Here is a 14,473-nt window from a genome sequence, read left to right on the forward strand (position 1 = left end):
TTTGATTCAACTTAATCTGATATCAGACATTTGTAATTATCGCAACAGGTGTTCTACATTGTCGACAGCTCAATTAGAAGTTTGCTCGTTAAAATCAATTTCGAACCGCTCACGTTTTCCTAAACTCGTGTTAAAACTGATGGCATCTAGTAGGAATCGCATTTTTTCCAATTTGGTAGCACTGAACAGATCAGGTAGATAATACAGTCGAGGAGTGTTTACCAGATGACGGAAAATGTGAAATTTCGAATTTGTTACAGTTTCTAAAATTTACTACAATGTGCCCTACAGAACACACTTTTAGCAGTCTTCTTCGTTATCGCAATTCTGAAAATCCAATACACCAAATCACTTTGTTTTCGTGTCACTAGCATACAAATGATTAAAAATAAAATTCCTCGAACTCGATGATGCGACAAAGCTTTTAACAATGCAACTTTATTTTTTATGCTTGATAAATCTAATTTGCATACTTCGCTTATTTTCTAGTTTAAAAGCAATGAGACACCGCGAATGTATGCAGTATTTAACCGGATGACATTAAATACTTTTCTTGAGGTCTTAAGGTTAAGAAATTTTACCTACATTGACATGAGAATGATCGCTTTATTTTGTGATTGATCCAATGAGTCATTTGGTCCTCGCATCAATTGATTACATCATGAGATCATTTGTTTACAAATCACTCAAGTAATGTGTCTATCTAATAGAAACTCGAAACGTAGTAATATTTGAGTAGGAAACCCGCCCAGAAAAATAAAGAATAAATTTATAGCCAGTCAAGAATAAGCATTGTTTTTAAAACGGATGATGTGCTATGGTTTGTGGTACTAATAGCCAATTATTTAATGCTTGTGTGAATTAAACTATGTCCACTTTTTCTATATTTAGAAACCACCTAATGCAATTACTGTTTTACAGGGTGTACAGATAAAAGAGACAGATCGTGGGCAACCTTGCACAGAATGTAGCAAGTGCATAGCATATGAACCACATAGTTGGAGGTAGGTGTAATTTTTATTTTTGCAACTTGTTTTTCTATTAATTAATCCATTTTTACGTAACACTTCCTGCGCCCACGACATTAATTAAGAAACAAAATGATGGACTTTCCAGTCTAAGGACGCATTTATGAATGATGGAAACAATTAATCATTACCAATATAAACATTTACGTCATTCTTTTCCTTATCTGTTAACGGCATTTTTATGTCTTGGAAGTCTGCCGTTATTGAAGAGAACTGTTAGTAAACGGAGAATGGGCTCCGACCTGTGGAAAAAAAGTTGTTTCGTTGTAAAAGAAGGAATTAATAAATCTTGGCGCATTGTCACCGAAGATGCGTTTTTTGGGTTGCATACACTGCAGGCGTCTTATCGGGAGGTGATTTATGGAGTCGTGTAAAACTGGTTGCCGAGCTATTACCAATGGTTGACGAATATCAATGGAATGGTCCAAAATTTATTGCTCGCAACTGCATCAGGTTGATCATTGAGATAAAACGAACAAACGTTGAATTTTAGTTTTTTTAATTTTGAAATGAATATTCTAATTCCAGTGTCCTACCTTTTCGATCTTTAAAAAATAGTTATTTGTGCACCAAGGCCAAAAAGAGCCTTTTTTTTAATGGCCGAGGCCAGAAAGAAGGCGAGGGCAAAATGTCACTTTTTGGCCGTGATACACACAAGATTTTTTAGGCCACTTCATCAAATTTACAAGTTAATTAATTTTTATTTATGATTTATTGATTTAATCATTTGTAACAACTGAATAATTGTAAATATTTATGAATCCTTCAGAAAAGTTCATATTTTCTTTATGCCATTTCGGCATGTGTAGCTTCACAATTTGTATGAATTAGGCTTGATGTGTTTTTTGATGTTGTTGCAGCAGCACTGCTATCCATGTTCATTATCAATAATTCAACACGTCTTTGTTGCACTCTACAGTAGTTTGTCGATTTGATTTTACCCAAATAATTATAAAGTTGGGGATAATATCGTTATCTTGATGTAATATGCAAAACTATGGATAGATGGCGCCACCATAGATCAACCAAAAATGTTTGCGGCCAGAAAATACTTACTTTTAGGCCGCTTTTGAGACCTAAAAATTCCGTTTTTAATTTAAGTCGCCTAAAAAATATACTTCTATTACTTAATCCTGACCACTTGGATATTCAAGGTTTGCTGGACAAACCAAATTTTGTTTGGGGATCTGTTCAATTAATCATTTCGATAGTTGAGATAATTCGAAAATACTTGAATAAAATCACCTTTTTGAACGCTTTTTTTTCTCCTGCATTTTATAATTTTTGAACTTTGTATTTTCTAGAGATATTTGCTACTATTATATGAATGCTGAAATTGAGCTGCGTGCGCAATTATAAAACGAAATTTTTGAAAACAACAAACAAATTGATAGATTTAAGCTCAAACCGAGCATTATAGGCCTCTTGAGAGCTGTCCCATCACTGGAGTTGAGTCATTAACTGTCCCGAGCTATTTTCGATTGGAATTAAACTCGAATTTCTGAATCTCATCCAATTAGACTTCAACGAATGTATTTTTTGGATTCGTGACGAAAGAGAGCAAACATTTTTGAAAACGTAAAAAAAACTCGGCCTTAAATTGAGCCATATTCCTAATAAAATAATAGTTGACACTAATAATAAAGTGGTAAAGCCTTTTATTATATCGTCGGTAATAAATTTTACGAGCAATTTGTCCACTTAACTCCCCATTAATAAAATGATCTAGTTTTGATTTGACCCCCCAAAGGTGATGTTCTCAAAACAAGCTTATTGTATTTCGAACATCGATTTAGTGAATATTGTAGTAATCGAGCAACATAAAATTTTATGCCTTGCATTTAATGTAACCGAAAACAGTCCACATTATGTGAGTACTAAAACTTAAAATAATCTTCAATCTGGCGCCTTACGCTCGTGTTAATGTCATCATCCTCGGTGTGCCCTAATTACACGCTCGCTGACTTGTTTGCACTTCATAAAATAATTAGGGTCTTAATACTTCATTCATCAACTTGATAAACAATTTTTTCATCGTTAAATCATTTGATTTTAAATTTTACTCGTTCTAATTAAACAATTTGTATCACTCTGGTCACTCCCTGGAATTAAAGTGTCGTAGGATTATAAAACAGAGTGATTGTTTGAACTTGGAAGTGGTTCTTGTCACGTTATGAGACAAGTTCGTGCAGGGTGTGTTGCAGGAAATTAGATAAAAGGTATCCTGTCGAGTCGAGACAAATAATTCCGCGGAAAATATTCTATAAATAAGATGATTGATGTCCTGGACAATGCATTAAACTTTATTTTTCGAAATTTGATACGATAAAACCAAATTTTCGTCCCACAACGACATCCTGCTCTGAACTACATCGATAGTTCCGTGATGCAACACTAATTATTAGCACACATATTTGCACTTACATAACTCATTTTTAGTAGTAATTCAGTACTACCTTTAAAGGTGAATTTTCGCTATAAAAGTACCGTATTTGAAAGTGTGACGGTCGCTATCGCGCGTAATTTTACACACTGCAAAAGGCGGATTTCGAAATTTCGATATCTTGTCCACACCAACTGGATTATCTCTGATTTTCTGCAAAATTTCCCGCCGCATCCTTGAAATTAGCCAATTCGACGAAGCGCGAAATCGACTTTACAAATCGGCCATAACAGGGATAAATGTCATATTTTAACCTTTCGTTGGATTTAAATAGATGATACTGGCCATAACAAGCATTTTCGTTAAACTGCAGGAAGTAACGTTGACATTCACGGTTTATTAAACTGAAAGAGTTATGATTATGCGACACGGCTGGTGTTAAAACGCTGGAAATTGGTCGGGGATGTTACCTGCAGGAGTCTAATGGGCTTTCAAGGATGGAGTGAACAAACCAGTCAAGATTAGTCCAAAATGATATAAATATTTACAATTACCACGATCCATCGAGCTGGTTTAAGTGAACTTTCCCATTAATATTCCCATTAGGTTAATGATTGAAACGAACAAAACGGTCTCGCGTGGCGCTAAAGCAATTTTGTTCTGTTTTCCTTTAAGTATGATTAATTAGGATAATGAACAGCGCGAAAAAATTAGCTCACGACAATCTTTGGATATTCTCCAAATTCACGTAAATCATAAACTATTTTTAATCATTTTGTCGAATATAACAATTCGTGAGGAGGATTTTATACCCTGCAATTTTAAATTTATTTGATTTTCGACGAACTAGACGTTAATCAGTGGGTTGGCAAGTATTTTGAAAATCCATCATTAGTCAAGATTATTCGGGTATTAATTATAGAAAAAATGTGGGGAGCGCTAAAATTAGGTTCTGAATGAAAAGTTGAAACGTAAACAGGTATTAGTATTTTATTTAGTGGAAGGGTCGGGGAAATTGGGAAAGATGTAATCAAAACGAATTGAGGTAACGTAAATCAATCATAAAATGGGTAATTACCAATCTTCGGAAATAGTCGGGTGTAGGTCGATTTATTCTGTAGGATTTTGGAGCAGAATAGTGAAATGACTCAAGAAAATTGGGGAAAACGTAAGAAGAGAAGGTGAAACCGAGAAACTACAAGAATCTTAATCTCGTTTTCAGGTTTCTATTATCTAATTTATTCAAGTTTTTTTTATTAAAGAAATATATGGACTTCCAAAGTTTGTCAACTCGGAACGTAAACAAGCCAGATTTTTAGATTTGCCCACTGAAATTTTAACCAAAAAAAAAAATAGTTTAGAAAATATCTTTTCCATAAAAATAGTAAAGAATTTGAGTTTTTATTGAAGTTGTGCTTTAATAATTTTGGACAGTCTGAGATTCAAACGACCCAGACGTATCGGTTTGCCGCAACTCAGCAATGACAATTTGTTGTAATTTCGGTATCACGTTTATGGATTTATTTGAAAAGTTCTTCGTGGCTCGGCTAAATCTAGATTACTATCACAACTATCTAATCTGCTAACATAAAATTTTGATAAGAAAATATATGACCGATTACATAAAAATAAGAATTCCACGATTATCCAGTCATAAAAATTCTTTCAGACTTTGTACAAAACGCATATTATTTTTAGTTGGCAATTTGCGGTACTTGTATTTTTATATATTTTAAGAGTTATAGCCCATAATATTCCACATTGATGTCATTTTCTGAACCGTCTTATATTGTCCAAAACTTTGAAACTTTACGAGTGTCGTATTTTTAGCCTTTGTTTGTTGATTTTTCAATTACTAAGATTTTCCTTTTTATAGAGCCATAATTCGTTAGTTCAAAAGATTTGGTTCAAGTATTTTCTTTTCATTATTTTTTTTTTATTTTTATCTCAACATCATTAGCAGCGATGCGTAATTATCCTGATCTATTTTAGAAGTTAAAAATCGAATTTAAAGTGGAACTGTACCACCATCTGTAATTAGAAATTACAATAGTTGGTACCATATTTGGTTTTCTACCATTTAAGCCGATAATCACTGCACCTTGCCCTTGACTTGTCAAGATCTAAGGCTATTTTAATTAATCGTGTTTATTTTCTCTCGTAGAATTTAGAACCCAGTTTATGCACCTATAAATTAATTGTGTTAATTTCCCTTTTTGCGTTTAAACTGAAAAACCGCTGCAAACTTCGCAACAGATTTCAGCGTTTTAATCTAAAATGAGACGCGCACGCTCCTTGCTTTTACCAATACAGGATCTCCACTATTTCCTTCACTTTTCGCGTTGTTTCGGTGTCGCCTAGGCCGCAAATAGTGACCGCGAAATTTAAATATTTGTGAAGCGTCCATTTTTGTCTTGAATCTTATCTTTCGTGATGAATTAAGTGTGGCAACTTAAATTGTTAGTATTGTGTGGACTGTCAGTGTAACAAGTGTGGGATTTTAAAATGTAATATGCCAAGTTCAGTGACGCTATGTTGAATAACAGTATTAAAGAAAAGGATTTGAATCCTTGGCCTGGACTTACGTTAGCTTGTGTAAGGATTCTTCAACTTTATGCCAAAGTTTTCGAACAAGATTTACAGCAAATAGCAAGGTACTTAATGTACGTATTTTCTTTGTTTATTTACTTTCGTTTTATGTTTCTTTTTCCATTGTTTTTACTCTTCTTTTCAACCTCAATACCAACAATTTTACCTGCGTTTGTTGTTTACAAATATATTAACATGATAATAGTTTTGAAGGACAAGGCAACATCACTATGCGCTCTCACAATTAGAGTATCAACGTGATGGGATATTTACAACTGTCATACTTAAGCACCTGTTGGTTATGCTACGACTCACATAACATTTTTATGTGTTATTGTAAAAATTCTAATTGGCTTAAAATCTGAGTTGTTTTTGCAGAGTTTTCCGTCATAAAACAGACGAATGTCTCAGTCTGCATACCTCCAATTCACTTACATGTTGTTTAGGTCACTTTTCCTGACTGATAAATCTGTCAGTTTTGTTTTGAGATAATTTTGAGCGTTCGGAAATTGCGTCTAGTCTAAAAGTCAATTCCAAAGGCTCCAAAACTGTACGTTTTTAACACAAAAATCAAAATTGATACTAATATTTCCACAGATAAGTTCTCTAATTTACTATTTTGCTAAAGGTTTGCAGGTCTCTAAAGTCTGTAATTTTTAAACTTTGCGAAAAAAAACAGGCAATGCTTACAAACTTTAGAATTTGTTCTTACACAACTCTAAACATAATGTATTTCATAACAGTTTATTATTTAAAAATAAACATAAATAAAAACGGCATATAAATGTGGCACCATCATAAAAAGTCTAAAGTCCAAAAATACATGCATGCAACAAATAACATAAAATATAATACAAATTGCGTTTTATGAAGTTTATTTTTGCAAAATGTTTTAATTTTCCAAATATTAAGGAACGTTCTAAGCGGAAGGTCCACAATTGTTGAAAAAAGTCCGAAATGTGGTAAAAATAAGACTTGAGTCTAAAATTAGATACAACTTGTTTCGGTAATATCCCTAGAGAAAAATTCAGAAATTATCACCTAATGTTTATCAGACTCCAATGGAAAATTGCATTAAAAAAAAATTGGTGTCATTTTTGGATGGGGAGAAAAATTGAGCCAAAAATAACAAATTTATTCCCAAGGAACTAATACATGTCACATGTATGCTTGGGAGTTTTCATTATAAATTACATACATATAATTAATGAAAAATAACGATATTTTTACATTTATAAATTAAAATAATAGAAACCCAGCATTAAATTAAAAGCTAGATGTTTATATACAAAGCTATCAATTGAATCATTCGTCTAGTTCGCTGTTAGTTTGTGAACGTATGTCTTGATATCTCTCTTTCACAAACATCTGACCATTACTTGACGTTTTAAAGCCAAATTTTTGAAGATTCGAAACAATTCGTGCTCGATATCTCGGAAACTATTTCAGATATTGAGATGCGGTTTGCGCCATCGTTTTTCTCGCGATTTTTTACATAAGAAATAGTTCTTTGATTTTCCTACAGTCGAACTTTGCAAATTTTCGCAAAAATTCATGACTAAAACTATGCCAAACTTTTAATATCGAGATCTCGCTTATTTTTAGAGTAAACTTAAGTTATTATACATTAATGTACGCAGAATTTTACGCAAATTTCAAATCTGGGATTTAAATTCAGATCCGACAACAGATAACTGAGTTATGGTCGATTAAAGTTTCGGAAAGTTCATTTTCATTTTTCCTCATTTTTCGTAATTTTTAAAGTTAAATATCTCGAAAACTATTTGAGATATTGAGATGCGGTTTGCGCCATTCTTTTTCTCGGCTCATTTTACGTTAGAAAATGTTATCAAAAGCCCAAAATTCGATAGTCGATTTTTCGCAAAAAAAAATTCCGACTCAATCGATGAAAATTTTTAATTTTTTTTATTTTTGGCCATAGCTTGTAAACTATTTGTCCGATCGATCTCAAATTTAGCCAGAAGATAGATTTCGAGCTCCTCTTTCGACTGATGTATAGTTCAAAGCTATTAAACGTCGTTTTCATTTTGAAAACATTGATTGAAAATCACCCTAAAATGACGTTTTCAAAACAGTTTTTGGCCAATGCCTCATTTATTTATTAAGCAAACTCGACAAATTTGGGTCTCATTTTACGCAGAATGTCACGCTGAATCCAAAAACATGAGAATTTTCAATTTTCGTCAACAAATAACTGAGTTATGGTCGTTTGAATTTTTGAGTTGTCGCCAGAGGGCCAAATTTTTGAAGGTTCAAAACAATTCGTGCTCGGTAGCTCGGAAACTATTTTAGATATTGAGATGCGGTTTGCGCCATCGTTTTTCTCGCGATTTTTTACATAAGAAAAAGTTCTTTGATTTTTCTACAGTCGAAATTTGCAAATTTTCGCAAAAATTCACGACTAAAACTATGCCAAATTTCTGATATCGATATCTCGCTAATTTTTTAGAGTAAACTTGAGTTATTATACATCAGTGTACGCAGAATTTTCCGCAGATTCCAAATCTGGGATTTAAATTCAGATCCGACAACAAATAACAGAGGTATGGCCGATCAAAGTTTCGGAAAGTTGATTTTCATTTTTCCTCATTTTTCGTAATTTTTAAAGTTAAATAATATCTCGGAAACTATTTGAGATATTGGGATGCGGTTTGCGCCATTCTTTTTCTCGGCTCATTCTACGTTAGAAAATGTTATCAAAATCCCAAAATTCGATAGTCGATTTTTCGCAAAAAAAAATTCCGACTCAATCGATGAAAATTTTTCATTTTTTTTATTTTTGGTCATAACTCGTTAACTATTTGTCCGATAGATCTCAAATTTAGCCAATAGATAGATTCAGTATACGCAGATTAATGACACACTTACAAGGCAAGTAGTCTGTACAAAAATGCCTACTTACGCTAGTATGCGTAGAAAAACTCCATTTATCTACATTAATCTGTAGGTCCATGGCCATTGTAATTTTGTAGTAACACTTCCGGAATATCATAGGACAAATTCATTGGTAATTTACAGGGAAATTCCTTCGCCAACATGAAAGTAAATCACCAATTTTCAGAACTCCGGTAGTGATAAGTCTGATAAGATACCACAAAACCTAACAATTGATAAAAATGTGGACTAATTTAATGCTTTCACAAGGTCGCTACTTTTTATTAATGGACATAAATTAGATTTCAGTGAGACTGGTGTGACGTATTGTTTCAATTATACCTAATAGACACTAATTACATTTCTAAATATTAGCTTGGAAGTATCAAGAACAGAAAGTTGTTTCAGCACCTTTTACCTTGTTAATTTGAGACTGAGCTAAATCCATTCCAGGATCGCAAAAAAGTTATCTAAGTGGGTTTTGTAAGTTTGACAGATAGAGATGTCGTGCTCTAGCTTCATAGACACTTTCTTTATTAACTATTTGCATACGCTAATCTCAGACATACGTCACCGGTGATGTCGCCTACCGCAAACACAATTATCGTAGTCTTTTGAATAATACAAATTTATTTTATCGTAATTAGAAACACATTTATGTAATGTAATGATAAAGTTGTAATTTACATGAATCACTGAAACCTAATCGATGGATTTAAAAGACTTTCTGCTAATGCAGTATCATCAATTGTTTACTCGTTGTGCTTAATTTTTCGTTGCTGATACCAACAAACTTATCAGAGGAAATGAACGATTCCGTTGTGAATATCATGAGAAAGTTTGTTTTTGTTGGAAGCTAGTTCGGAATTTACATAATCACAGGCAATATAACTAGAAATTATTCTATTTAAAATAATAACGCCTGATATAAATCTGTTTTATTATCATTGGTAAAAATGAACTTGTTCGCAGGCAAGTTACTTCGAATAATCACATAAAAACCATTTAATGCTCCCATTGATACTAAATAGTAAATAAAAATTTTGGAATCACCGATTTATGACTGTGTAAATGAACATTGAAATGTACCAGACCGCCCAGATGAATTCAAACCGATTGGAATCAATCAAATCATTCTCACCTAAACATTTTCGGTAAAAAAATATACAAATAAATGACCCGGTAATAATTTTAATATTTATTAAGACGTTACACTAATTTTTATGAACCTCTGTGGTTTATTTTCGAGCTGCATAAAATGTACCTAGAATTGTGCTTAGCAATAATAATAACGGAAACGGTCAAATGTTGCCAAAGTCGTCACTGTGTGTCAGATGAAAGAAAATTATACTTTTTCGTTTGTTTTGTTTGCCGCAAATATTTGTCGAGATGTTAGACGGAGAACGATTGTCTGCAAAATTTTTAAACCGCCTCAGTTTTTGTGTACACGTGCATATAATTCATATTTTCTTTAATAATTCGCAGTAGATAAATGAACGCAAACACTCTTTAATCATCATTTTGGCAGCGAATCATGAGCAGGTGTGCCATATGAGTATGAGTGTTTCAATTGATGAAATATTTTTTTCATTTTGATTGAAGTGTTTATAATATTAAAAATAAACCCGCTTGTATTCTAAACTAAGGTTCATAAAAGTCAACCTAAGAATAACTTGGCGTTTTGTTAATTTAAATTATAGTGTTTATGGGTGTCTAATAGGGTTTCAATTTATAGCGTTATGAATGTCTAATTTTGCGCAGGTTTTTTTCACCTTGGTGTACCATAATAAACCCAGAAGCTGAATTTTCTAGACTTCTCTGTACTAAGGGGATATGCATGTATATTAGTTGAGAAATCTACCAATTTATTTCATTTCGTAAAGGGGGAGGAGAAATAAATATTTACTTAACTTCAGTTTTGTCACTACTGGAGTAAATCAGGAGATAAAAAAAAATAACTTTCATCAGAGTCGTGTTGTCATGGTTTAGTCATCTTTATTTACGTTTTTTATCTTTATTTATCGAGATAATTACTTGGAGACTTGTGTTGATTGTTATTACTGCACTATAGAAATAATTGGAATTTCGTACAATGCAATGACAATGTTTATCAGAATCTTAAGATGGTTTGACACGAAAAGGAATAAAAATTTGAGAATTTTTCTTTCAAATTGACGTTCAAGATTTGTCAAAAAATTAATGCAGAAAAATGTTTCCTGTTTGTTAACCTCCAAAATCAGCGGTTTAGGAGTTTATTCACTTGGCGCATTGTTACTGCGCAGAATTGTGAAATTATTTGTGAAATTTTAGAAGTTTTAAATTTTTTTTTGCAAAAATATTTTCTCCAATTTCGCTGTCACGAAAATATTTGTTTGCAAATAAATTTTCAAATTTTTATTCCTAAAAATTGGAGAAAAAATGGAATCGTGTCAAACCGTCTTTACGAAGAAATATCTTATAAATTGCATAAAAATCCGAACGGTTCCAATGATCATAGAAAATATAAAAAAATCAGTAAAAATAAAAATTCACGATCATAGAAAATACAAAAAATACAGTAAAAATAAAAACTCAAGAAGGTAACAACTGAATAATAAAATAAAGGAATTTGCAAATTCAGAAACATCAATTTTTTATGTTTAGACTTTTTGAATTTTCAAGCTTACATTCAAAGTGATGTCAGTTCACCAAAACTTTAGATAATTTTGTGCAGTTACAAATGGTCAATAAAATTTGTATTTTTGTGGGAGCACACTTATGCAACTTTTAAAACTCTTCTGTTATTCGTGTTGCCTACATACTCAACACCCAAATGAGCAAAACGTATTGTTTAATCGCTTGTGATTTATTATCTCTTTAATTTCCACCAAAGTTTTCACAATGACTCCTTTGTCCAAACTCCGGAAATTTTATTTCCTGTTTGTGTCAAAACCATGAATCCTCCACCATATCTGACCCGATGCCCTGTCAATTACATTTAATAAGGATCAGATTTACGAGGAAATCCTCGAATTATGCACCCTCGAGCGACAATTTCACCGCCAAGAGAAGATAACATTTTTAGTAGTCTTTTTAGTAAGAGTTCTGTATAATCCAAATCGAAGTCGGCAAACACGTGTCGCCCTCTGTCTTCCTTCAGCAGACAGAAAAATAAATGCTTTTAAAATTAGACGTGGACGCAGCTACAAATGGGACATGAAAGAAAAAATATTTAATAAAATTCCTTTTTTGCAGAAAAAATTGCAAGAACTGCAAATGTCTGCGCGAAGGCCATGAAATAGTCGCCGAGCATGGGGCAAGATCCCGCCTGGGTCTTACCCTCAACCATGACGGTCTCGACGCCAGATCTCTAGGATACACCTTCGTGCCAGCTGGTCTCACCACAGCCCGACAGGTACTTCCCCCGTCATTATAAACAAATCTGAACTCCTTTTCCAGGTTGATCAATACTACTCATCACTGCCAACCCACGAAGTCCCTAAATTAGGTTCGAAAGGTGAAACCGCCCGTCTTCAGAGGATAGTAAGACAACTTCCAAAACAAGACTTAGCTTTAAGTGCTTGTAAATTCGTCGAAGATTCCGTCAAAACTAGTTATCAGGTCTGTTCAAACTCCCAGGAGATTCTCATTTCAACCGTTTTTCTACAGGACTTCATATCAGCTAGAAACGAAATCGCTTTAGATATAGGTATAGCTAAACCGGCACCCCCTCATAGTATTTGCGATGGTTGTAACCAATCCATTCCGAATCAACAAGTTAGTGTTGTTGCCCCCAGGATGGGGACGTTAATTTGGCATCCGGGGTGCTTCAGGTGCACCACTTGCGATGACTTGTTGGTGGATCTGGCATACTGCGTTTATGAAGATAAGATCTATTGTGAAAGGCATTACGCGGAATTATTGAAGCCCAGGTGCGAAGGCTGTGATGAGGTAAGGCATTGTTGTAATTATGCGTCATGTCGAGTTACGCACTGTCGTTTTTTTACTACGAAAAAAATGAATCAGAAGCAAACATTGTTGGGCGTTGACTATAAAATCTAAGGAATCCGATGTATAAAAAAAACCCGGTAGTTGACCCAGAAAACTCAACTTTTCCGATTAATTAAAATTTCATCTCCCTATAAATTCCCACCCCGTCTAATATTAGACCAGATCAAAGTTTTGCTAACATATGTTCCAAGAAAACGAAGAATCTCTTACTCTAAGATATCAAAATCCATTCCGACGTGCTCCGTGAATCTCCATAATCTCAGTCCGATTTTTTTCTGATAATCGAAAGTGAGATTCCCGCTCCGTTGTAGGTAAGTACTTTTTTTAGTAATTCGATAACTAGTTCATTATTGATAGTATTTTTCTGAATGAACGTAAAAATAGTTTTACGATTCCGTAGAGTGTGGATAATTCTGCCAACTGTTGAATATTTTTGTTGAATATTTGTCCAACCCGTGCCAGATTCAGGATTTCGGAATTTTCATTTGTTTGGGGTCGTGTGGAAAAATCTTTCGTCAGCACATGCATTTTTTACCGAAAACCAAAGCTTAGTTAATACATTTTATTTTCTTGGCAGCTGCTTTTGTCAATTCGGAAGTAATACGACACGGTTGTTTTGCACGCAGTTGTGGTAGAAAAAATGGCATTTTGTATTTGTGTCATGTTTTATTTTAGTTTTTTTGTCTTCTACGAAATTGTTTATTCAGTTCCAATTTAATTTCTAGTTTATTTTCAAAAATCGTTTTTACACAGCCAGTAAAAACAAGCAGAAACTGTGTTTTTCAATGGGAGACAATATTCAGTGATTTTAAATTGGATTCTGAGAATACTGAAGTAAATTGAAGGGAATCCAGTGGCTTGATTACGCATCAGTTCAATCGAGTCGGAGTAATTCGATTGGTGAATAGCAGATTTTTTCTGCTGAACACATTGAATAAAAGCGCAAGCACGCTGAAATTTGAAATCGGTTGGTAGACTTGACGTAAAAATGTCACCAACGTGTAAAAATGCTGTCGTCGTTGATTTGGTAGATATTTCCTTTAATTTGCGCATTTCATATTAATCGGTAGAGACCATCTGGAAAAAACAAAATGATTTACATAATTAGCGGATTCATTCATGATGAGCCACAAAATCTAAATTTATGATTAAAACTGTAGGTGTGCTTTGCACCTACGAGCTTAATAAATTAAATTATCAAATAAATTATTCATTACTACCGGCCGGTGAAATATTGGAAATTCTGGGAAAATTTAGTCGTCAATTTAATGTCAAAAAAAAATCCCAAAGAAGTCCGCCCACTTTCGCCATGGAATGCAAAGAACGTTACAATGTTAGACAAAATCTATAAATATGAGAAAAAAAGAATATTTTTACAATTCGATACTGCACCTGTATTAGGTGCGGTTTACATTCTAAAAATTGCAGCAAAAAGTAAATATTTCCGGAAAAATCCATCGTTCGCGTTGTGTAAACAAATTTCTCTTCGTTTGTAAAATTGGTATGAGCTGATGAGGTCAAATCGCCTTTTTACGATCGTATTTTTAGGCCAAGACTACATTACACTACTCAACTATAATAACGCCCA

At 33.4% G+C, this 14,473-nt stretch overlaps 1 protein-coding gene across 3 annotated transcripts in view; it reads left to right on the forward strand.

Annotated features, from left to right (window-relative positions):
• The window catches only part of Lmpt (four and a half LIM domains protein limpet), a 33,383-nt gene that overhangs the window by 4,507 nt on the left and 14,403 nt on the right, over positions 1-14,473 (forward strand). Inside the window, exons 2-5 of one of the 3 annotated variants that reach the window (XM_088037938.1) lie at positions 922-1,004; positions 12,130-12,289; positions 12,334-12,495; positions 12,544-12,825. In XM_088037938.1, the coding sequence (XP_087894064.1) occupies positions 922-1,004; positions 12,130-12,289; positions 12,334-12,495; positions 12,544-12,825 (687 nt within the window). Of the gene's footprint in view, positions 1-921; positions 1,005-5,928; positions 6,075-12,129; positions 12,290-12,333; positions 12,496-12,543; positions 12,826-14,473 lie in introns of those variants that run through there. The other 2 variants (XM_088037937.1, XM_088037939.1) reach the window with 2 other exon arrangements.

The sequence above is a fragment of the Gnatocerus cornutus genome, chromosome 5, assembly GCF_029298725.1.
Source record: "Gnatocerus cornutus isolate USDA-ARS CGAHR chromosome 5, icGnaCorn1.1, whole genome shotgun sequence".
NCBI lineage: Eukaryota > Metazoa > Arthropoda > Insecta > Coleoptera > Tenebrionidae > Gnatocerus > Gnatocerus cornutus.